The following is a 24,193-nucleotide window of genomic DNA, read 5'->3' on the forward strand; positions in this document are numbered from 1 at the left end:
AATCGTTCAGAATGCAAAAAGTTGCACGAAACGACAAAAGTTGCTCGCAATACAAGAAGTTGCCAAAAGGTTGCCGAGCAACTTGTGGAAAGCCCTAAAATAGATTGACTGTATCGAGGTGCTACTGTGACGCCAACCGCATAATGCTGTTTGATTGCGCATTTTTTGTCTTCCTTGAATACCCAACCACTTCAACGATGATTTGCCTTTCTTCAAGTTTTGAATTTCGAAAGGTCTACATCTATACAGACAGAAGTGTGTTTTTTTCCTAGCAACACAGCAACAAACATCCCTGAAAGTTAACACCTCTAAAGAATAGTGTCATCTGTATCTATCACAAATGCAAAGAGTGTTGGATAGGTGACCCGCTAAAAATACCCAGTGTTGTAAGATTTTTCATGATCCCTTGTTGTTATCCTTTTTCCAAGTAAGAGTGGGTGCAATGCTTATTTTTCTTGTTTTCTTTCCATCAACGCATTTTATGATATTATTTCGCTGTGTTTATATTTAATTACATTACCGTAATATTAGCCGCTTTCGAATTCTCCTCAATTCCCCTGTCCGTTTCCCGTCTATAATTATACAGCTGCATCAAAATCCAATATTGCCAACAAATCTATTTTTATTAACTTTTGCCAACTGTCCAAATTTAAAATAAAGTTGATAGTTTTTGCTCGAACGTTTAGTTAAGCTTTGAACAAACTGTCCAATTTAAGAAAAATCTGGATACAGTCCATAAACCAATCAAATGTCAAGAAAAATAAAAGAACCGAGTATTGGCCAGTCAGGTTGCAGCTCTTATCACTGCAATCAAACGTCAGCGAACGATTGTAGCTCGCTAAGTTTTGTTATGTTTTGATAATGGCGGAATTTCCCGACTTTTCTCTCCACTTTTGTAACGTCTCAAACTTTCAAATGGAGTCTTCAGCTGGGTTTCCAGAGATAGATGCTACGATTTACCCGAGATGAGGGAGAATGATCAGAACAAGAGCACTGTCTCAAAGAAGCAGAAAAACCCGGTTGAAAGTGTTTGACCTATGGCGTGCTGAGCATAGCGAAGTGAAAAAGCTGCAGGCTTGATTTTTGTCTTGTTCATCTGTTTTCGGATGCTATATAATTAATAGGTAATAGGACTACATGTTTGTCCAATTTGGAAATAACTGGATTCAAAAAATTCCTCGGACTGCTAAATTCGACTCGGCCTACGGCCTCGTCCAATTTGGCAGTCCCCGGAATTTTTCTCATTCAATTATTTCCAAATTGGACAGCAAGTAGTCCTATTACATATACAAATTTTTCAATCCAGGTTTTTATCATTCAAAAATGGATACAACTCATCAATGTTGTGATTGCTATTGCCTTCCCTTTCGGCCCTAGATTACAGTCAAAGCGGGTAACTTCTAAAAATTACACTCTATTAGTTTCTGTTGCTCGTATTAGTTATGTCAAAAATGCAAAGAGCAAACGGAAAACTTACGAATCATATCCAAGTGCTTTGATCTTTACAGATGTCTGAAACGGTCTTCTGTTTATCTTCCGCTTTTCTATTCGATTTGTCATTTTAGTTTTGTAGATTTACCACAGGGGAACGTTTCGCACGGTTTAAAACCTCAAAATCCTATAATACCTGATTAATTTTTTAAGGAAAGCTCTTCACTGCTATACACACGTTGCGAATTAAAGCTTTTCACACCAAAGTCAATAGCTTTCTTTGTTGATAATGGGAGGTGGGGGAGGGGAGTGAGGAGACCGCGCCTTCTCGCTCGTTTCGGTTTAAAAAGTCTCACACCAGACAAAAGAGACTCGTGGTAAAATTTAGACAATAATCTTCCTGAGTACATGTCACAGTCCCACCAAGAATGCCTTGCCGGGAGTCTTACGGAACAGGTTCACCACTACCATTAATGGCTTAAAATGATATCATTTACCTGTAAAAAAACAGTGCACGATTTTTCACAGTTTTTTTTTATTTTTGAGCATACAAACAAAGGTGTGGTTGGCTGGAAATCACGACGATGGCTCGAGTTCAAAAAATAATGCGTAATGAGATAGTCGTGAATTGAATTGAATGTTTTCAATAGATTAGGGTGTCTTCAATATCAAGGACGACTGCATGCTAACGTGGCAGAAACTTTAAGAGGGAATCCACCAGAAGTTCGAGTAACTTGTGGACAAACACTTTGCACCAATATTATTTAACTTTTATTGCAAATTTCTATGCGACTGTTTTAACTTTCTTCTGATAAGAAATCATTTCTAACAACACCAAATATCGAAAAATATGGAACACCTGAAAATACTGGTGAAATGAAGCTGATGATGAAATTTTACCTGTGTTTGCACAATTTCTCTGAACTTTGAAACTTATTTCCTTGACTTCCCATGGGAAATTGTTTTTGGTGTCATTTCAGGCAAATATTTATATCTTTAGCATTTAGAAAATGCAAAAAAGGACTGTAATGTACTTGGAATTTTTCTGGTACAAGGTTTTTGTCCACTGAAAGCTGAAATTGCTCGATTTCCTATGGGATTTCGTCTTAAATTTTAATTCTTTAATCCGATGTCGTTTTATTGTAAACACGAGATAAAAGGTTTGTAGAATACCAGGGAAGTGACAGCTGTGATAATTGAGCAGCCTTTCAGGTGCTAAAAATGTATAATAACGGATATAGAATGGTGCTGAGTAGAGGTTCCATAGTGACGCCAACTGCTTGCCACATAAAAGGAAACTTGGACATACTGTGTTTAAATTTTTCACTTAAATACTAGCTGTATAATAATGATCAGTTATCCCACGGTAGACCCTTTGATAGCGATATGTTATATTTTTAATATGTAATTAGTATATTTTTGAGCCTGATTGCTTTTTTGTCTTTTGAATTTTCAACTTAAACGATCGCAATACGATACGCAAATAGTATTTATATAGCAACTGAACTAGATAAACAAGAATTGTTTTGAATTCTTATAATTGTGAGTAAATACTGCGTGTTCTCTATTGAAACTTTTTCATGTGTTTCATGACAAACGACACGACAAAAGTCACTTTAACGTAAACTATTCTTAAGTGGAAAACTGCTGTGTTTGAAGTAGAAAATTAAAAAGGAAAGTTCAACAAGCTGGTTAAATATTAATCTTTTCTGCTTGATTGGAAGCAGCTATCTATATAAACTGGTGAGCCGATTCTTTTTCGTGCTCTGGGGAAGCGAGAAAAATGGCTCCTTGGAAGGTAGTCTTATTGTTCTTGGTCTGTACAACTCACGCTAACTTGCATCGACCAGAAGGTACGATATAAGATCAAGCCCCTCTGTGTCATGACAATAATCTTTCAATTTAATCTAATCAACGAAATTAAGAGTATAGGTAGAACAAGTGAAGGCAATAATTGATTTCAGCATTAACCGACCATACTAACTTAGCACTTTTCTGTTAAGAAAACATTGGCCTTGGAGACAAAAACTTGTTCGAAGGCGACATGATCCTTACCGACGCCCAAAGAATGGCTGCCATGCTCGGAGAAGACGTCAGTAAGGCTGGACTGGGCCGCGCGTCAATTCGCAAGAATCTATGGCCTGGGGCGGTTCTTGTCTATCAGTTGGATCCAGCAATCGGTAGTAATCAATCCGTTTTGTGGAACTCATTTCAAAGTTTTTATCAAAGACCGAAGATTATTTATAAATCAAACTTTTTGTCTCTAGCAGAGAGGTTAAATGGACGATTCGATTGAAGCCTTGAGCTACTGTATTTTTTTTTGTTCCAAGTTTTCGCCTCAATAGAATCGCCCATTTAATCATCCAACATGCCACTGTAGGTCAACTTCAAACGTTGACTGAATCTCGGAAGCATCTTGTACTTTTCTCAATTGATTGTTTGTTAGATTAATACGTAAAGAGCATCAAAAAAGTATGACTCTAATTTCGATCGAATTAGCAATGTAATATTGCACATTAACTTAAATAACTTACCAACTTAATGATAAAAAATAATAATAAAAAATAAATCTAGCCAATGTTTGGTGCTGTAGTACGCGGCAGTACTTAATTAGCTAGATAAATCTATGCTTTTGGCTTCATCAACCAATAAATCAATAAAAAATATATTAAAAATTCGAATCTATCATCAACCTTCTTAGTAATAAATGTCTTTTGACACTGCAGCTAGGTGTTAGTTTTATAGGCTAACTTCATAACATGTCTTTTAAAACGTTTCACCACCACCTCCCGTTTATAACACCACAGAAAAACCCTTCTGAAGTTGTATGTGCCATGGCTTATAATGCAGAATTTTATTGTATACCAGCAGCTACCAGTAGCCTCAACCAGATTTTACAATGTAAGTGCGGATTGATACTGATTGTAAGCTGCATGCTGTAAACATTTACCATCTTCCTAATGCTTGCAAATTTATCGAATGTACGCGTTTCAATCATTACTAATAGAGAGCAGTTCAAGAGCTATGTCAGCAATCGATGGTGCCATGAGTTTGTGGAGAACTCAAACGTGTGTGCGGTTCAAGAAAAGGACAACTGAGAGCGCTTATGCCTACTTTCACATTGGCTCAGGGTAAGCATTAAAGTGGCACCAATTTGTACATAAATTCAACATCATTATTGGGCTCAGCCACATATTCGGCCTGCCTCGTTCAGAAGTCAAATAAAGAAAATATCTGACTTTCGACTTTTCTTGTGATTGCTTTCAATTCGTTGGGATTAATCTTCAATTATTTGCCAGATGCACGTCATATGTGGGACGGACAGGAAGAAGACAGATGGTTTCCCTTGCCAGTGGATGCTGGAACCCGCGCACTGTTGCACATGAGATTGGTAGGTTTGTATGACTGATTTTATGAAACAGGGTACACTAATAAGATAACACATTATCACCAAGAGAATACATTATCTCTCACAAGAAATAAGTACGCATGTTTCTGTTGTTATTTACGTTGTTTGACCCATCTGAAATTCTATGGTAACCCTTACAATAAAGCACTGTAAATGCACCTTCTCGCATGGTATTAAGTTATGGACTGCTTTTTTTTCTCATTTTCCAGTGTGTCGTGAATACGCTCTGATTAAAGGGATAAACATTTCCCCCCTAAATTGCAGTCAGTTTTTCCTCACGTTATTGTTGTTTTATTGATGATGCTGTTGTTCTCAGGTCATGCCCTGGGATTCTATCATGAACAGTCCCGTCCTGATCGCGACGATTACGTGATAATCAACTGGGAAAACATTCAGAAAGGTAGGTATAAAAACATAGTTAAGTGTCCCATCTATGGATATCAAATAAGCGCCACAAGTAACTCCACCTAATGTCGCACAATTTTACAGATTGAAGAGCAAGAAGTGATTTACTCGTCAAGAACGTTTTTTATAAGTTCGTGTGCCGAACCCACCACTAAAGCGCCGGGTTGTTCGAAAGGTGGATAACACAATCCACCGGTAAATCACTATCCAGCGGTTAACGTGGTTGGTTTTGTTAAAACTTATCCATTGGATAGCGATTTATCCGAACAACTGGGGCAGCACCACAGCAAGTGAAAATCTAACTACGATAAGTATCGTTGTTGTAATTAATTAGAAAATTTGCACAGGCTCTCATTGCCAACTAAACAGATTTTGAACAACGGGAATAAAAATAACGTTGAAAACCACAAATGGGCTGATCATGAATGCGAATTGGTAGGCAAAAAAGTATTTGTGCTCAGGACAGCTGGCATGCGAAACTCTTACTAGTAGTCTGGTTTGCTTGTATCCAGGGCCTCGGAAGCTTCCAGCAAATTGATAAGACCACCTTCCTCACTAAATAAAAGTATGGCGTAACTCCGAGCATTTTTTAAATTTCATTCAGGATTTGAGTATGCTTTCAAGAAGTACCCACGCTCCACAATTGATTCTCTTGGCACTCCATACGACTACAGGAGTGTGATGCACTACCAGAGTTACGCCTTCAGCGCAAACAGAAGACCGACCATTGTAGCCAAGAAACAAGGAGTAAGACCCAGAATCAAACCTTGAAATTTGATAATTCAGTGGTTAAGTGTGTCTCATTATACAACATCAACAACAACAACAACAATCTTTATTTGTCCTCTCTCTTGCCTTGTTTTTAGGTTACTCTAAGTAACAAAAAAGGCCCATCAGAGATAGACGTGAAGCAGATGAATCTGTTGTACAAATGCAGTGGAGGAGGAGGGGAAGGGGGCGGAGGAGGGGGTGGTGAGAGTAAGTTTCACCAAATGCTTGGTTGATATTTCGGTGCATCTCTCTGTAACAGACTGATGAGGGCTAGATGTTTACCAGGAATTTAATTTAGCCTCCGTTAGGGAAGACAAAAATAAACTGCTCCACCAGGTTATATGTTCAGCAAACATAGGATCTAAAAATGAATTAGGAAGATTGCCTTTAGAGCTCAGTACAAATCTCCTTAACTTAATATCGTTAAAGTTATGATCCACCTTCAAAATCAACTCCGCGATAGTATTGGTAAACTTTATTAAATCATTTCTGAGAAAATAGATTAAGAAAAAAAGTTTTGATCCACCTTCAAAATCAACTCCTTCATTTATATCACAAAGGTCGGCTGTGATATAAATGATACCGTGCAATCAGTCGACCTTATCGCCTGAAGAAGACTAGCAGTAAGCAGTCGAAACGTCGCGATCTACATCTCAAGTGACTACATCGTGAGACAAACGATAATACACTTTATTATTGCATCCACCACGATGAATAACAACAACCTTTTCCTCGACATGTTCAGTTATTTACCATGCCACTTGCCTGTGTGCATTTAAACCGTAGAAATATCTGGCAGAAATTGGCACTTTAAAGAAAAGTATGGTTTTTCATAAAAACATGAAAAGCGTTGTTACATAAAGAGACAACCCGTCACGGGATCATAAGGAACTCTTTTCATACAGGCCTAACTTGGGTTACGCTAATTAATTAGGTGGCATGTTATATTTTATTTGATGTTTTCATAGTGAATAGACGGGAATGATTATGAAACCCGACAAAGTTCTTTGTTGTATGTTTTTGTTCGCTTCTTTGGTCTTGACCGTGCACAAAACAAAATAGTTGTTTACTACTGACGGAGGAACTAACCAATAGAAACGTTTTGGTTACGTAATTCATGGATAGTGTATGAGCACAAAGCAAAAGATTGTGCACGGTCGTGGACCATCCAGCATAAATCTTGGCATCTTTGTTTGCTCCTTTGATGTTTGCCGGGCTTCATAACCAATCCCCTATATTAACTATGATGTTTTTTTATAATTCGTACGTTCTGTCACCGCTGTTTTACTGCACCTTTCAATAATAGGCTAAAAGAATTACAAATTAACTGACGCTGGAAGTTCCACTTTATTTTTGGACAGGATTCATTCCTGTAACTGATAGATTCAGATGCAGTTGGTTTATACTTTTTTTACTCAAACCGTTATATCTGTATTATGCCTTTCCTGAGAAATAATATATTATTTTTCTTGGTTTACATGCACATGTTTATGCCTATCTATCTTTCTTTCTTCTAGGTTGCAAGGATAAAAACTCGAGTTGTTCATACTGGGCACAAAAAGGTTATTGCCAACACAGCCATGTGGACTTCATGTCAAAGAACTGCCCAAAGACCTGTGGCAAATGCTAATGGCAGGTGTGCTTATTCAAAATCTCTTCATCATCAGCTCATTTTCAGTGCATCCGACATAGAACTCAACAAGAATGATCTTTGTTATCAATCTAACTTTCAGAAGTTCTCTTTGGTGTGAGGAATTCCCCACCCCCAGCTAACAATAAAAAGACTAAGCGTTTATTTTAAATTCAATAAACTGAAGAAAGAGAGGCTTAATGGCATGATCTCAAGGGCAATCACTGCTTTCCTCCAATCCTCGCACCCGTCTTGTAAACTAAAAAGAAGACTATGGAACTTTTAACACGTATGTTAATTTGCATCAGTGCCCTGCTTGCTGCTCGGCTAAAGTCACTTCGATTCTTCGACACAGCCCAACGAACAAAGAAAGAGCAAAATTTTCCTTGTTACCTCTATTTCTGTTGCTCTGTAACTACAGCAGTAGGACTTCTAATGGCTAAATTCTAATACCTTCAATTGTGTTATTTTCAGGTTATGGAGATCTCAGGAGATGTTGTAGACTGGATACAAAAGACTTCATTACGAGGCTTGTTAACCTGCAGGTTCTGATTGATTAATGCTGAGAAAAAATAAAACCTCCTATCAGATCTTGTCTTGTCTTCTCTCTACTGTAGATATTAAGGTTAAAGCTTCAGAAAACGTTTTTCTACGTAACCTCTAACCAGGTTAGCCTATCAACAGGTTCTTTCCGTAGGGCGAACGAGTTTATTTTTCCAAAGCTCGAGGAAAAATTATGACGTAAAAAGTTGTAAAACACAGCATTCTTCGAAATGGAGATAAAGTGCTTCTAATCGTTTCTAATGCGTTTTTTCGGTTTAAGCACCATGCGCGCGCTGGGGTTTATTTTCTAAAAGCGAATTTTAAACGTGCAATTCGGCGATCAACTCGAGCTTTATAACGTAACCGTCGATCTAAATGCGAAGTGGGTCAAATTTCAAAAATACGCCAGCTGTTCTTATTTTATGGCCGGTAGATGCCTCCAAATTCAAAATCCTAGCTTCTTCTACTTGAGGATATGTCAGAAAAGCATACAAAAGCAAAGAAACGTGTATTCCGACGAATGAAAGTCAAATCAAGAGCGGCCGAATGACATAAAAGGTCAAAGGGTCGCTCATATCGCTCAAGTGACCTTTTTGAAAATATTCTCAGAATTCGCCGATTAATTTACCCCAATTTTTTTTCGCCAGACGTGTAGTTGGAATGATTGTTCTTGCCCAGAGTATAGTCTCGTTGGGTGAAGCCATGTACCACGGTGCTTTTTTGAGCATGGAATTTCGTCTAAATTCAGAGTTGGTAAGCTCTGTCGCGAAGCGTAAATTTAAAAAAATTCGTGGAAAATTCACCTTAAACTTTCATTTACATTTTACACCGCGAATAAGCAGAAGAAATAAGGTCTTTTGATTTCCTGGGTTAATCTTTTCTAGAACGCTTTCACTTTTTAAACGGGAGCCTCCTAAAAATGCCCGATTTCGGCGTCAAATTAGGCCGTGGCGAGCGCAAAATAGGAAAAAAATTGCAAAAAATTACATAAAAATCTAAGCGACCTGAAACTTATATTTTTAGAACTAGTTCACCCAGGCCTTTTTTCTGGCAAAGTTTGGGAAAATCGGTTTTTTTCTATCTTGCATGACCTTAGTCGATCCTTACAGCCGAACTGCCCTTAAAGGCACAAAGGTCTTCTGGAGAAGCAGCCCAAATTCACTTTAAGAGGAAGAATAAAGTTTTTTTCACTCTTTATTAACGCTTGTTTGTCTCGTTATCTGGAGAGAAATATGATGGCAATAAACGTTATTTTCAAGTTTTGCGACAAGAAAGAAAGAAAAAGAAAACAAAGTTGTTTAAAATGGAGCATCAAGGTCACAAAATGTCAATCGTGTTTTTCTTTAAGAGTATCTTTTACAGAATACTCAGTGGTATCAAATATCTTTGTCATTAGTAACAAAGTAGAGATTGGAACAACATTTGTCTTCGTATTGCTTCGTCGCATTCGCTGAAGGCAATTTTCATTCTTGATCTCGGTTACTCTTGTCATGTGTTTTGTCTTTTCCAGGTCTTCCCTCGTCTTTTCTTTTTCCGGGGATGGTAGGGCCGTTGTAGCCTGTGGAGAGGTTAATACCATACTTTTTTTAACTTTCATGCAATTTCGTGTGTTTTAATATATTTAATATCAAGAATAATTTTAGCATAATTTTCCCTTCATGGGTTTTGTTTTCTTTGAGTCTCTCATTGGTGGTTTGTGATGTCATGGAAAAGTCGAGAAATTAAATTTAAGATGGTGGCTTTTCGGGGAATGATGGTCCATTTTCAGGTCATACGACGTAAGCGTGTCACGTTTAAGATGTAAGCGTGTCACGTTGAAGACATCAAAGGATATAATTTTGAACATAGTTTACCCATCACAGATTTCGTCAAAAATCGCGATTACTTTATAAAACAAATGTCAAGGACGTCACTAAAGATCAATAGATCATAAGTAAGAACCAATCAAAATGCGAGACTATTATATAATCTTTCTTAAGATTTTCACAGTATGCCTAACTGGAATATATTGGTAGTTCCTAAAGCTTACAGCTGTGATAACAGCGTGTTAATGCTATACTTGAATGTTTCAGTCATCGCCCTTACCTGGTGTATTACACCGATCACTGGTGCAAAGAGTCCTTCTACATCTGCGATCTTCGTAGCCTTTGCTTTCGTACTCTTCGCTAAATTGTTCACAGATTATATCTATATCACCGCGCCTTCTAGTGCCGCAATCCCTGTCAATTACGTCATCGTGATTACTGGATGATAGAGTCATCATCTGGCACTTGTCAGGGCAATTCACGACTTCAAGCCTGCCTTTGTAGCACTCGATACTGTTCACTTGCGGAATGACCACAAGAAAGCCGCACAGAAGCCAAACGCACTGTGTGAAAAAACGAGAAAAAACCACAGAGCCAAGATCAAATAACAGGAAACAAGAAATGATAGCTTTAGCTATAGTGGTGCGGTCCTTTGGAACAGGCTATCTAAAGTGCGGCTTGCTGTTTCAACCATGTTGAAATAAAGCATAACTTAGTTGCTACTCAGCATACGTGTAGTTAAAAAACACCACGACTCGTGGGGGCCAAACCACCCCCCAAATGTTTCGTCAGTTCTTGGGTATTTCACATTATTTCACATTACTTAAAAAGTATTGACTCTTTGTACACCAAACTTGGCAGATGAGCAGGAGACCTATTGCCAATTATATTTATGTGAAAAATGTCAGTAAATGTCAAAGTTGTGACGTCACAGTGATGACGTCATGTTTTTGCCACTTTTGAAGTTTTTAATATGCATTTTTTTTACAATGTGTTCGAAAGGCCACATCAAGGGGAGTTGAAACCTGAAAAAATTTTGTCCATATCACAAAAATTAAATGAAATATGGCATTTTTAAATATGAAAAATAATTCTGCAAAATATGGGGTCCCCCCCTTGAGAAAAATCCCCAAATTGGAGCCGTAATTTTGTTCCAGCAAATGCAGCTATGTTGCACATGTGATGTGCCAGATGACTAAAGCAAAAATAAAGAAGAAAATCGGAATAAAAAATTATCCCTCTAGTGTTATTGCGTTAAAATTAGTTTTGTTACGTCATAACCTGTGACGTCACCCGTTTTTTTACTGTTAATACCATCCTAACAAAGCCGAAAATCAAATTTCTAAAACCATACGATTTTTGACAATATCAAGCTTTCTATTTTTCTAGATTATTAGCCCTCATAGAATAAAACTGAAAAAAATTAACCAGAGAGACTGACTTAAGAAAGACAGTATTAGAAGACAGTAAGACAACTTACCATATCTCGAAAAATAATCATCATAGCAAAAAACGGTTTCCGGCATTTTACTCCTCCAGTCAAGGCCTTTCCAATGACATAATCTTTTTATCAGATTTTACAAAAAATTATAGCACGTTTTGGTGACGTCATCAATTATGACGTCATAATCTGACATTTTGTCACAACTTCCAAATTGAAATAAACTGGAGAACAAAGAAAGCTCATCTGCCAAACTTGGTTCAGAAATATATAAACCAAGCAAATACAGCCTTCATGAAACATTAGGGGGGTGGTCTGGCCCCTACGTGCGAGGTTAAACAGACTTCATCAATTTGTAATCTTAAATTTGTAATTCATAAATTTGTAATTCTTAGTCCCGTTGTTGATTTTAACAATTTTGAACAATTTTGTGGTCGTCTGAGTTCTGACAAGAGCAAATTGGTTGTAATTGGCATAGCAGGCGCTTTATACCTAGCATTTTACCTCTGCCCAGGAATACTCACATCAGTATCATTCAGACCAAAGCTTAGTAACCAAGCTTATATTCTTCGCCTACCGTATACTAGGGCGGTGAATGATAGCGTCCAATTTTTATATTCACCTCCGGAAATTATGTGCTAATTACAAATACGAGTCTACGAATAATTGGGGCCAGGAAGCGAAAGAGACTTTATTAAATTGCTAATATCTACTCTAACAGTAAAAGACATCTGAAAGTTCCAATCTACGATGCTTGAGGTAAGAACCGACAAAATATCCATCAGAAGTAAGATTATTATAAAGAACGGCCCATGATAGACACTGAGATGCAGTATACATGTTACCATTTTATAAGCAGTTATTACGAAAACTAAACAGAGTCAAATTTTTCTTACCATGGAGAAAGAGATCTTCAAGGCCATTTTAAGGCAATGACGTTGTTTAATCTGTTGAGGAATAAGGCAATTAAGGCACCAGACAACTATCTTTCACGTACATTTCTGATCAAGTTCTAGGGGAATAGGGAAATAACACGTACTCAAGAAATATTGCTGATGAATTTATTAACGAGCTACAGTCCCGTGCGACGTTTAGAACTTTTAACCAGTTGTACTCCGGGTTACTTTACATGTACCTGTAACTCAAGTAATCGTTGACTGTGTGATGTAAGGTTTTGGCCTTTAAACACTAAAACACAGCAAAACTAATGCGAGACGGCAACTAACAGGGCGCAAAAAAACTATTAAAACATTCTTGGGCGTCTCTGGCACGTCGAAGACAACTTTTCCCCTACTTCACTGGCTCATTTATAATCGTAAATCAAATTAATGAGTTGCCCGTTTCGATTCAGATTTATAAAAACGAAACGGTTGTATAAAAAGACAAAAATTATAAGAACATAACACCTACGAAAAACCTGGCGAGAAATAGTTTTCTTCTGTTGAAATACCACTCGTGCAAGTTAAGTAGCGTACATATCCTTGAACGGCTGTATGTCAAAGATTAAGGTTAATGGGTAAAGCCGTATTTATGGACAAAAGGACAAAAATGAAATTGAAACTTGCTCATTAGCAAGTGTATTTATCTTTTATATGACAACACAGAAAGAAAAAGCCAAATAAACGAATTTGGTAAATAGATAGGGCGAACTAGACCTCGAAACTTATTTTTCTACGATGTCTGAGCACTATACCAAGGCCAAGCCTTATTTATTCTTACCTTTTAATACCTTTTAACCTTCTTTTGCGGACGTAAAACTTATTTTCTCTGAGCGTGGCAAGGATATAATCTAATCAACTTACCAGCCAAGGTTAAATCAATGAATCTAAACTTGCCACGTATAACCTTTCTGCCGGTAGTATTCAACTTTTAACAGGTGATTTGAAGACATGACCAGCCCTGTGTTGCCTTAATTATATTAATTTTGCGCGAAATTTATTAAACATCGCTGAAACTTGGAAAAATGGCCAAAGAATTCAAATCGCGACACGATTAAAATATCAGTTATTTCTTATGATAGTTTCTAGCAATCGTGGTCTTTTCCAATCGTAAAAATCCCGCAGAAACTCAGACATCACTATTCCGCTAACTAAATTAAATCATGCAAGAAACTCGTGCCTTCGTCAGACCTGGTTAGCTTTACGCGTAAGCAAGCCTCTACTGTGATATCAACGAGACGCCTGACCAAACGGCAAACTCAGGCGGCTTGACCTCCCTGGTGTTCCATTAGCGTGTGTCCAATTATTAATGAACTTGACGAAGTGGATGTTCATTTCGATCTTAATCAAATGATGAAAGACGAAGCAAAATTGGCACTGAGATACTCATTGTGTAAACCGAAGTTAATGAGGCAAAAGTTCGTTTAGAAATATGCCTTGTACTATTGATCACTTGTAAGTCGCGTATATCCTTCTTTGTTATGATATGATATTTACGTACTGGGAAAATCCAACATAATTTTGGAGTTCAAACAATACATCCCCAATGTATGAAAGCACAGAAAGAAAAGGCTTAGTTTTAAAACTCGATGAACCAAGAGATTGTAAACAATTCATGTATAGCTTGCCAAAAGCGCGAAACGGGAAGGGAAACCAGACGATCGATAAAGCCTTAAAGGCAATAAAGTAATTATTTATCGACAATGAGGCACAGGGACTATACCTTAGCTTACCTTTAAGGGGTTTTAATCTTTCTTTTGTGGACAAAAAGCTCCCTCTAGGCCCAGGGAGAACGATACTGGTGCAATGTAAGTGTATGACTCAGTAACCAGGATTAATTAAATCACCGATTAAATCATTACATTCTAAACCTGCCACGTCTTATTTGTTAAAACATCAACAAGTGATTTGTACTCATGCCCATGCCCTGCTAATTCGTTACGAGGTTCCCATTAATGTAACAAATTCGTTTCTGTATTGCCGATCCATTTTCACTATCATCGCACAAAGATTAATCTAAATTTCATCCGTCTCTTCGAGTCCGTTTTCCCGATCTGGGGGTAATTTGACGGGGCAAGTCGCATGGACTCTCTCCTTTCTTTCTGTGTTTTGTTCTTGCGGAAGACACAATCATGAAACATCTTAATCAGCTACATACCATAATTCACCAGCAATCAAGGTGACGGCTTGCGGTAAAGGACAAAAAGATCCAAACACATGTACATACAGAGATTGCATCTGCCACTGAGAATAATCATATAACTTATTCAATGAGTGTATCGATACATCGTAAAGTATCTTTACGGAGGCAATTGTAGTCCCCGGAGAGAAGAGAGAGAGAGAGTACGCAAGGTCGTAGTGTAATCTAGCCCTTTACAAGTCCTTTTAATCAAGCCAAGCATTCTGTTGTCCTTGGATACAACGTAATCTATGTGTGGGTTCCATGATAAGTGCTGATTAGTAATAGTCCCTAAGTCTTTAAAAATTTATCAGAATAATTTTTGATAAAGTTATATTTTTTTTGCTTTTACACAATTTTACAGACCCAGTGTTGTCACCGAATAGTCCGAGCACGCCTTCCGTGCCTATCTTGGTAAATACCTGACACCTTCAGTTTTCAGGGTTTGGCTCTGTAAAATACCAACACAACTGAGAATAAGACACGTTGTGCATTTAAAACGCGGCGATGAATTTCAAGCTCCCGAAGACACATGTTCTGTCTTTGCTTGGGGATTTTAGTGATATCACAAAGGACTTCAAGTGTCAACTTCTTGAAAACTATTCAACGAATTTCATTTGAAATACCTGTACTTTTTTAGAAGAAAATAACTGACGACTGAGTGCGTGTTTTATTCGATACTTTTTTTATTGATGTCATTGTATGCTCTATTGTTGGACGCACAGAAATCTCAATGAAATATTCTGATGCAGTAATCACTTTTCTAGTAGGTGGAATGAATTTTAATCGTGTATATAAGGAAGTCTCAAAGGACATTCCGTTCATTTTAGTGTCAGAAATCGTCGTGTGATGTGAAGGTGAACCAGTATCTTCGTCGATGTACTCCCCTTCGCAGATAAGTATACGCTTTCGTTTTCTCTTTTCACGACCTTGTTAGCTTTTCGCTTCGTTTTGCTACGCCTGCCCTTTTCCGCAGTTTAGTGGTTTAGTATAACCATTTCGTTGAGCGTTTTTTTACGTCCACACAGCGAAGAAATTGTTGAATACTGGGAGGGTGTGAAACTTTCGGAATAAAGAATTCGCTTAGTTCGTTTAGACAAGCACATCGCAATAGCAGGTTTGAAAGCTTCTTACTGAATACCGCATTTTAGAAATAAGTTAATTTACTAGCTCTCTCGTTCGTCGTTTTTGTGCCTGTTTTATGTTGTCCAGGGCGGGTCTGAACTACAGGTCACATTCCACGTACAGGTCAGAGTACAGGTCACTGTGCTAGAGATGAATAAACAGCGCCAAGATTCTCCCAGCCCTAATTATGCCCTAGCACTCTGCGAAAATGTTGTTTTTGATCGAGGGGAAACTTTTGGCATAGTTATTCATTAGTAGAGTAGGGATTTCTACTCTTGACCTGTGGAATGTGACCTGTGTTTTAGACCCGGCCGGCTTGTTGTCCATTGCTCCGATGCTCTGAGTTGCTAAGGGTATGAAGATCTGACTGACTTAACATCAACATTTTTAAAGTTAAGTCAATAATATTTCCTGAGCATTTAAATTCTTTTCTCATGCAGGAACAGTTTGTTTCAATACAATCGCTGAAGTAACCGCTCGTGATGGTTTTAATTGGAGTTTAATTTAGTCAGTTTTACTTTGGGAGCGACTGTGCTCAGATGTTACACAGCCATCCTTGTCCTTTACGTCAGGATTGATTTCGGGTAAGTTGTAATATCAAAATACTTCGTTAGAATTTCAGACATAAAGGCAGATTTGAGTTATAATTGCATTGTTGCTATTGTTCATTTATCCTCATGTTTTCATGATTGTTCACATTTTCGTGAAATCAGAAATTACTTGACGAATAGCACCAATTTTGAACAAACTTGCTTTGAATTATGGCAAGAACATTAAACCTCACTTTAATAAAATAATTCTAAGACTGGACATTAATAATTAAGAAATTTGTTAATGCAAGCGATATTTATCGATGTTGTATGGCCGGTTTCTAACTATCGAACTGATAGACTTACTGAATATATTTTTTGATATTTTCCTCCCTCCTTTTGGTACCAGACTATCAGAAGGGTATCCAGAGGAAATGTAACCATTATGAGCAGCCGTGTTTAGCTTTGGAGCTCCGTTCTCTCCTTAGCAGCTTCCTGATGTTCCGATCAACTCCAATTTAAGGTAAATTCTAGGTTTTACTTTATCTTTATTTTACAAGTATGATCGATCTGACCTTGTTGCAAAGTTCTGACTAAGATAGATATCACGGTAAATGTATTGTTATGGTTCAGTTTGACCCTTGCCACAATTTTATGATTTTTTTTGTTCTAGTGTATGGTAATTTAAATTCAAATGTAACAGAAATCTTTTTGGATTGCAGGGTTAGTTCTTGGGTTCTAGTGCAATCTGGAAGTTGACTACAGGAAATGACTGATTTCAGATAAGTACATCGTAGTTTTGTTATTTGTTGGTCGTTTTCCCGGTAAACGGTCTAATTCAGAACAAGATTGATCGAAATACAATATACCACCAGAATCCCAGAACTAACACATTTGTACGCCGTAAATTTTCTAAGCGAAAAGAAGGCCAGTCACCGCTATAAAATGCATATCTCTAGTCTCTTGATTTCAAGCTAACGAATACAATGTAATATGTCTGAAAATAGCAACATTGTACAACTACAAGACTGTTCTATTGAATAAAAGAAGATTTACTTCATTTATTGACATTTCCTCTCTTGTTTCCAAGGTTGAACACAGAGTGCACGTCCATTGAAAGAAAAAGCAGCCATTTTGGATTGTAGTCATTTACCCTTCGCTTCGATGCAAGCAGACGACATCTGAAAGATCTTATAGTCAGATAAGCTCGTTGTCATTTTCTCAACTCTTCTGTCTTATACCATTTACAGTATCAGTCCAAGAAAGAAAATAATTGATTTTCTTTTATCATGTTGAGTACATCCTCAGGGAAATAACCAAATGAACTGTCTTCATGTAGCAGAAAAATAATAATTTTATACTGCTTTGAGCGTTCAAACGCTGCCTGAATAGCATTTATGCTTTAAATGTCCCTGTAAACCTTTGGCTCTGCATTGTTTTGACCAAATTCCTAAACCTAACGCAATTTAAGTCAGTATATCAAAGCTTCCTCTTTTCTTTTTCATGCAGGTTTTAAAATAGATATGCTGAGAGAAAACAAGTCCATTTTGTACGACAGTGCGTGGATCTAATGTTCTTTGGTACAAAGTAAGTATTGCAAACATCTTGGTTCAGATAAACCAGATATTATCTTCGCAGTTTTCTATTCATTGGCTGAGGAATGTTCTCTAAATGTACCACCAAAAGCTCAGCAGTAACACGTTCATAAAGTATTTTTACCGGTGTTAGAAATTTGTCTGCAACTTGCCTCTTGGTTTCTGGCAAATTTATGGAACGAAGGACTGAAAATTTGCCAATGCAAGAAAAGCCACTTCGTTAGCTCTTGGACTCAGTGGTTTCAATCAGTAGTTCACTGCTTGCTAATGATTGGAAACGCTTTTTCTCCACAATAAGTCCAGCAACTCAAATTTTCCGTTTTTTTCGGTTTCAGTCCAAAGTTAATAAAATCTCCTTCCATGTCAATACATTTCAAAGTATCTTGCAGAGACAATCTTTAACTATTTTAATGTCCTCGGCAGAACCAAGAAGTTTGTTTGAGATTTGCCAGCCAACAAAAAGTTAGCGTTTTCTTAAATAATTATACCATACATTATTGATACCTGCTTTAAGAAGTCACCGCAGAATTGTCTGCTATTTAGTTTATAAACACGACTCGAATTTGTTGCTGAAAAAAACAGCTCGTTTTATGTTTAATCTCCTTTTTTGCCAGGTGAACTCGGATAATGAAGAGAAAGTGTGGCCATTTTGGATTGCAGTGTGTAATTCTTGAATGCTGGTGCACTATGACAAATTGGAAAAATGTTAATTCAGATAAGTTCACCCTTTCTTAATTTCACTTGAAATTGTCGTTGACCACCTTAATAATTGTGTCATTCTAAGTATCCTGTAGAGAAATCTAATCGAGAGTAGTGAAAGATGCATGAAATTTTGATCCTGTGGTGAGCGTGTGGCGAAGAATTGAACATCTCAGGCCATGACGGGATTCAAACCCATAAACTCTCAGATACCGGTTGGGCAATGAGGAACTGTTCTGATGTCCGAACACGATTGTGAGCGATTTGTTCATAAATATCAATAAAGTAATGCTTAGGAAGCACTGTAAATGTATATTTAGGGGTTATTATTCGAAATTAACACAACTGGAGATTCGATCATTGTTGAAAAGTATTAATTTGTTGCTTTTTGCTCTTTTTATCACCAGGTTGAGTGCAAACACCGTTTCAATAGAAAGTGTAGCCATGCTGGATCTAAGTGTGTGAGCTCTTGAAGCCTGGTTCAAGTTGACAGCCTTTGGAAACACCCTTTTGCAGATTAGTCGTGTTCTTCTCTGTTTACCATTGAACAGTTTCAGTCCAAAGAGTGATCAGAGTCTGACCATATCAATGCCTTGCTGACCCTTGTTAAGTATCTTGGAGAGAAAATATTGGAATCAGTGTATATTGTAATCAGTAAGAAGAATTTAATTTATGAGAAGGTGATACTTCTGTCAGTGACACAGGAACTCGGAAATGTCGCCAGTTTGATTTTGCGGGAGCCCCGGCAACTGTCCAGCAAACTGTTTTACCGCAAATCCTCGTATTAACGCCGGGGGCGCTTATTTCAAATTTAGGAGAAGACGGTGGTGAGGGGAGAGGGGGTGGGGGTGGGGGGCGGGGGGCGCTTATTCGGGGAGAGGCGCTATTTTAAATTTTGGCCGATAGGAGGGGCGCTTATTCGAAGGGGACGCTTCCTTTAGGGGAGGCGCTAATTCGAGGATTTACCGTATCCAAATTTACTTGTTGAAGATTGAAGACTTGTCCAACGACATAATGAAATCTTTAATTATTATAACTTTCGTAAGAACATTGTGAAACAGTAAGTGTTTAGTGATACAATCAATAATAACAGCTTTTTTGTTGATGTGAAATTTCCTCTTTTTTGTCAGGTTAAATGCCCTTTCAAAGGAACGTGTAGTCATTTTGGATTGCAGTGTGCTAGCTCTTGGACCCTGGAAATATCCCACCGCTTCAGATAAGTCGTTTTCGTGTTTCTCTAGACTAAGTCGTTTACCATTAACGGGTTCAATCCAAGAGTCATCAAAATATAATGTCATCGTACCTCTCTCCGTTGTCAAGTCTGTTACAAAGAAAATGTTACCAAAGTCATAGAGCTAACAACTAAAGAAATGTATGTCAATCAATGGGGAAAAATTAATAATTTGAGCTTGAGACTGAATTGAAAGGTTGAACATCGCAATTTGTTATTTTAAGGGACAACTTGAAACGGCCGAATATTTTCCGCAATGCAAATTGGAAGTCCTATTTCCCGACATTTTGAATTCAAATTTAACAGAACAAAAACGTGGAGGTACTAGTAATTGTTACAAAATTATTCTTATATAAACAAAGATTCCGGCTAAAGTAGCATTCCAGCTTACTCTCGGCTTGGCTTTGCGAACGAAGATTTAAGGGAGTGATCCACTTATGCTGCAGACAGAGAACCAGTGATGACAATTTACGAGAACAATTCCAGTTTAATAGTACAATGATAATTTGCAGTGCAAAAGCAATGCTTTCCTTATACGAGGCCGCGAATGAACTTTAAAGGCGATTCATTTAGAGAAGGAGTTTCTCAAAATCAATTTTGTTTTAAAATAGTATAGTCAGGCATTCAAGAACGAACAGCAACTTAATTTATAACGACTGATAGAGCTCATGACTTTATCGGCATGACAACTATAATTGCGCTTTGGTAAACACGATCATTTTTTGGTCATTTATGTTCGAGGCTTGACCAAAATCTATTGAAACATGCACTACTTTTTCGTCTGTGTAACTGATATAAGTACAATATTAAACATGGAGGTGAATGAAAAAATATCATCGCCTGGGGCAAATCAGTGTCTTACTACACCATTTAATATGGAAAATTAACGTTTAGAACGAGAAAGAAGAATTAATTTTTCAGGTGGCTGAAGATATTTACGAGCGTTCTTTGGTTTCAATACTTGTATGTGTCCGAACACTAGTGTGCTCAAGCCTTGAGAGAAATGTTATATTTTCGATGTAGCGATGTTTCACTGACATGGATTTCAAAGTGTAGTTTGAGTATTTTTTTTTCTCAAGAAAACAACAGTTTGTTCGATGTAAATAAAGTTTTTGCGTCAGTATTCAAACAAACAACAAACAAATCATTAACATTCCAGCTAGAATAAATATGTGACGCTAGTCTCGCAGGGTAGCTGAAATGATAAATTGATGTAATGGTCGATACACTTTAAAACAAAACAGCAATAAAAAATGGACCCTGAGAAAATAGATAAATAAAACAAGTACACAGGTCAAAAGGTGTCAAAGCTACTGCTTATAATGTAATGATGAAATGAAAAATAGATAAAATCGAAAACTTTAGAAAGCTTTGAATTTACATAGTTTTAAACAATCTTCAATCTAAGCGGGAGACATAATTGGGGACGGAGACCATAAGTCTTGGGATCCGCGCGCACCTATGATATGGAACAGTTTTGCTATTTTTAGAACAAACTGCGCCACCCTGACGTCATATATCCGCGCGGATCTACGCACCTGTCGTGGGTTCTCGCGTGGATTCAGTCTTGTCGCGTGATCAAATGGCGAGAGTTGTGAGATTCTGTTTCGGATTTTTCACAGCGATGACAGGGAATAAGAACTAGGGCGCTTAAATGTAGTTTCATGCTCTGTTCTAGCTAATGGAAAAGGTGAGTTTTTCAGGGTCGAAAACAAGACTTCAATTTCGCGCTGTGAATGAAAATTACTGGCGCTAGTTGTTCACGTACATGTAAGCTTTTGCTTCTGACTTCAGAATAAAGCTTATGTAAGAAAACTCTCCACTTTGGTATCGAGGTAATTTGTGAATTTCTCAAACAATGGTTAGTCATAACCAAAACCTGTTTTTGATAGTTTCTTATTGTTTCTGCTCGTTTGGCAAGTTTGCAAAAGTTTTTGGAAGGAAAGTCTGATGCGTACAAGTAGCTTCAGGGCGTGCACTTTCAAGTCCGAGTCGCCGGTGTTTTCAGTTGTCAACAAATCTTGACAAAGATTCCTTTCGTTATTTTTTGTGCTGAGATTCTGCAACAATTTTCACCAACGCCAAAAGGCAACTAACATTATGTGTGTTTCTTCAACGTAGTGAAATTTTACAGTGCGAAAATAAAATACATAACTCAACCAACAAAATCGAAATCGTGATTCGAGTTGATTAATTAATCAACTCGAACAAAGAAAGCGTCATCGTAACTTTGCTGATTATTTCTGCTATATTCATATATTTTCAGCTGAACTTTTAATATGTTCTTAAACATTTATCAACCTTAAACAAATTAAAAAACTACGGAGATATTGTATGAGCTCGATGTACGTTTTCACACGAAAGTGCGGTAGTCCAATTTGTCATGTTTACTGACTGTACAAAGCACGCATCGGCGGGCGCTCTTATTCATCGACAACAGACAATTTATTGAATTTTTACACAAACAAAGCTTGGAAGTATCTACAGTCGTAAACGAATTGGGCCTTGATGAAACATCAAGCGTTGCTTACAATACAGGCGAAACGTGAAACTGCAATTTTTTATTACTTTTCGGTCGCGATAGAATCTGGCGACGTTCCCGCCAGCGTGTGGCAAGGGGAGGGAAACTTTGAAGTCTTAAAACGCTGCTATATCTAAATATATCCAACTAGTTTTCTGCTGAGTTACGGAAAAGCTGTTAATCTTCAACATATGAGAAATTTAGAGTCGAGTAATGTGGAGCTCTTGTAAAAGAAGCAGCGGAACACAACTTGGTCGGTGATATAAAACGGGACATACCTAAATTCGACACTGTTGTACTTCAGTCAAATTGGTGCAGCTTGCGATGACAATACTTAAGCAAAATTCCAACAGACATAAACGCGCTGAGTTGTGGGCCAAAAGCATGAAACATTTCGGGAATATCGGAAACCATTTCCTGCCCGCGCGACGTGCGCAAAAATCCACGCAGCATGCACGCGCGAGTGCCGCAGGCGATGGTTCAATTTGTTCTAAAAATAGGAAAATTGTCCCATATCATAGAGACAACCCCAATACTGGAAATGGCCAGCGCTTACGGTCTCCGTCTCCGATTATGGCTCCTGATCTAAGTTCATTTTATCAAATCAGTGTATAATTTTCACATCGATTCGACATAGGGAAGATTAATACAAAGTTATTGGAAAACGTTATTATCAGAAGTTACAAACTAGTCTCACTTAGTCAAGGAACCGTGATTTTACAAGAAGTATTTACAAGCAGTATTACTGAGTAAAGGTTTCAAGACATAATTATCATTTGGGCTTAATTTTTGCTTTGGAACTTTTGAACAAACCTTTTGAATTTTAATCATGTTCTTGAATTTTAATCATGGAGTTCTTGAAAATGAAACAAATTTTAGAACATGCAAAGGGTGAAGGTTAACTGGGAGTGCCTCTCGCCATGTTCATCAAATTATATATACGGTATGGTAATAAAACATATATGCAGTATGAGGTGATGAATCATCCAGGAATATTAATTTTCGTGCAATAACTTGTCAGGTAAAAATGATATGGTGCTTTTGAGAAGGACCTCCATCTTGGATTTCAAAATTTTGCAAATATGTCAAAAAGTATAAAAATACTAAAAAATATGACGATGCAAATTTATTTTTTTAATTATGACTTTGCAAAAACCACAAAAATCTCTAAAACATAGACTTGAGCTTAGAAAAGTACACCAAAATTCATGAAACACCTTTGAGTGTGCTTGTTTGCCACAGGAACGTCAAGAAAAGCAATGAACTAATTAACACAACAAAACGTTCCCCGATTGTGTTAACAAGGAGTTACCAAGTTTAGTTATTTATATTGACCTGCGTCAGTTTCCATTGTTTTCACTTTATCAAGATACAGCAAAGAACATTGACTTAAATCCTGTTTCGAAACGCATTGGAAATAATTAAAGTAAGATAAGAAAGTGCTAAAACACAGTACATTTGAACATAGTTAATAGAGAGGAATGTTTACGAATCATGGCAAATTTCTTTGTTGTATGTTTTTGTTGGCTATTTGGGGACGGGGGGGGGGGGGGGCGGGGGTTTGACCCTGCACAAAATCTGGAAAAATACAAAAAGTGAAAAAGTGGTTGTGTGCTCATACAACTGACCAATAGAAACACTGCGATTACCTAATTCATGCACAGTCTAGGAGCATAAAACAAGAAAATGTACAGGGTCAAAGACCTTCCAACATCACTCTTAGCCTGTTTGTTCGCTTTTTTGATGTTTGCTGGGATTCTTAACCATTTCCTCTATTAACTATGATTTGAACAAATACAACTGTCTTAAGGATATGCTTGAAATTGTATCGATGACCTATAAGAAACTGGAACCGAGAATCAAACACGTGACCGTGAGGAAATTTAGTCGTGAACATGTTAACAGGTCGTTAATAATTTGCAGCAGGAAATTATTTCACA

The 24,193-nt window shown here is 37.4% G+C and overlaps 2 protein-coding genes across 4 annotated transcripts; one reads left to right on the forward strand and one right to left on the reverse strand.

The window, feature by feature from the left end:
• Positions 1 to 3,205: 3,205 nt before the first annotated feature.
• LOC145479751 (zinc metalloproteinase nas-14-like) lies at positions 3,206 to 9,353 on the forward strand. Of its 2 annotated transcripts, none has more exons than XM_081458192.1 (9): positions 3,206 to 3,284; positions 3,435 to 3,611; positions 4,439 to 4,562; positions 4,731 to 4,822; positions 5,157 to 5,240; positions 5,850 to 5,992; positions 6,112 to 6,223; positions 7,534 to 7,652; positions 8,121 to 9,353. In XM_081458192.1, exons 1-8 carry the CDS (start codon positions 3,215 to 3,217, stop codon positions 7,644 to 7,646), a joined length of 915 nt encoding a protein of 304 aa, XP_081314318.1. In that variant the 5' UTR covers positions 3,206 to 3,214; the 3' UTR covers positions 7,647 to 7,652; positions 8,121 to 9,353. The 2 variants fall into 2 exon arrangements, with proteins under 2 accessions (XP_081314318.1, XP_081314319.1); XM_081458193.1 differs by having other exon boundaries at positions 7,534 to 7,648.
• A 63-nt stretch (positions 9,354 to 9,416) lies between these two features.
• LOC145479786 (uncharacterized) lies at positions 9,417 to 13,548 on the reverse strand. Of its 2 annotated transcripts, XM_081458237.1 has the most exons (4): positions 13,155 to 13,548; positions 12,332 to 12,382; positions 10,275 to 10,557; positions 9,417 to 9,747 (listed from the first exon to the last, which is right to left on the reverse strand). In XM_081458237.1, the coding sequence occupies exons 2-4, from the start codon at positions 12,356 to 12,358 to the stop codon at positions 9,653 to 9,655; spliced, it is 405 nt and encodes a 134-aa protein (XP_081314363.1). In that variant the 5' UTR covers positions 12,359 to 12,382; positions 13,155 to 13,548; the 3' UTR covers positions 9,417 to 9,652. The 2 variants fall into 2 exon arrangements, with proteins under 2 accessions (XP_081314363.1, XP_081314362.1); XM_081458236.1 differs by having other exon boundaries at positions 12,332 to 13,548.
• Positions 13,549 to 24,193: the final 10,645 nt, after the last annotated feature.

Source organism: Orbicella franksi, chromosome 2, assembly GCF_964199315.1.
Source record: "Orbicella franksi chromosome 2, jaOrbFran1.1, whole genome shotgun sequence".
In the NCBI taxonomy this organism is placed as follows: domain Eukaryota; kingdom Metazoa; phylum Cnidaria; class Anthozoa; order Scleractinia; family Merulinidae; genus Orbicella; species Orbicella franksi.

What these genes read in the sequence shown, in the direction of transcription:
- LOC145479751 (XM_081458192.1), top strand. Translation starts at nt 3,215, where the DNA reads ATGGCTCCTTGGAAGGTAGTCTTATTGTTCTTGGTCTGTACAACTCAC. An exon ending in CTGGGAAAACATTCAGAAAG is followed by an intron (nt 5,241 to 5,849) that starts GTAGGTATAAAA and finishes AATTTCATTCAG; the next exon opens with GATTTGAGTATGCTTTCAAG. An exon ending in TTGTAGCCAAGAAACAAGGA is followed by an intron (nt 5,993 to 6,111) that starts GTAAGACCCAGA and finishes CCTTGTTTTTAG; the next exon opens with GTTACTCTAAGTAACAAAAA.
- LOC145479786 (XM_081458237.1), bottom strand. Translation starts at nt 12,358, where the DNA reads ATGGCCTTGAAGATCTCTTTCTCCATG. An exon ending in TGAAGATCTCTTTCTCCATG is followed by an intron (nt 10,558 to 12,331) that starts GTAAGAAAAATT and finishes TTTTTCACACAG; the next exon opens with TGCGTTTGGCTTCTGTGCGG. An exon ending in TGATCGGTGTAATACACCAG is followed by an intron (nt 9,748 to 10,274) that starts GTAAGGGCGATG and finishes ACCTCTCCACAG; the next exon opens with GCTACAACGGCCCTACCATC.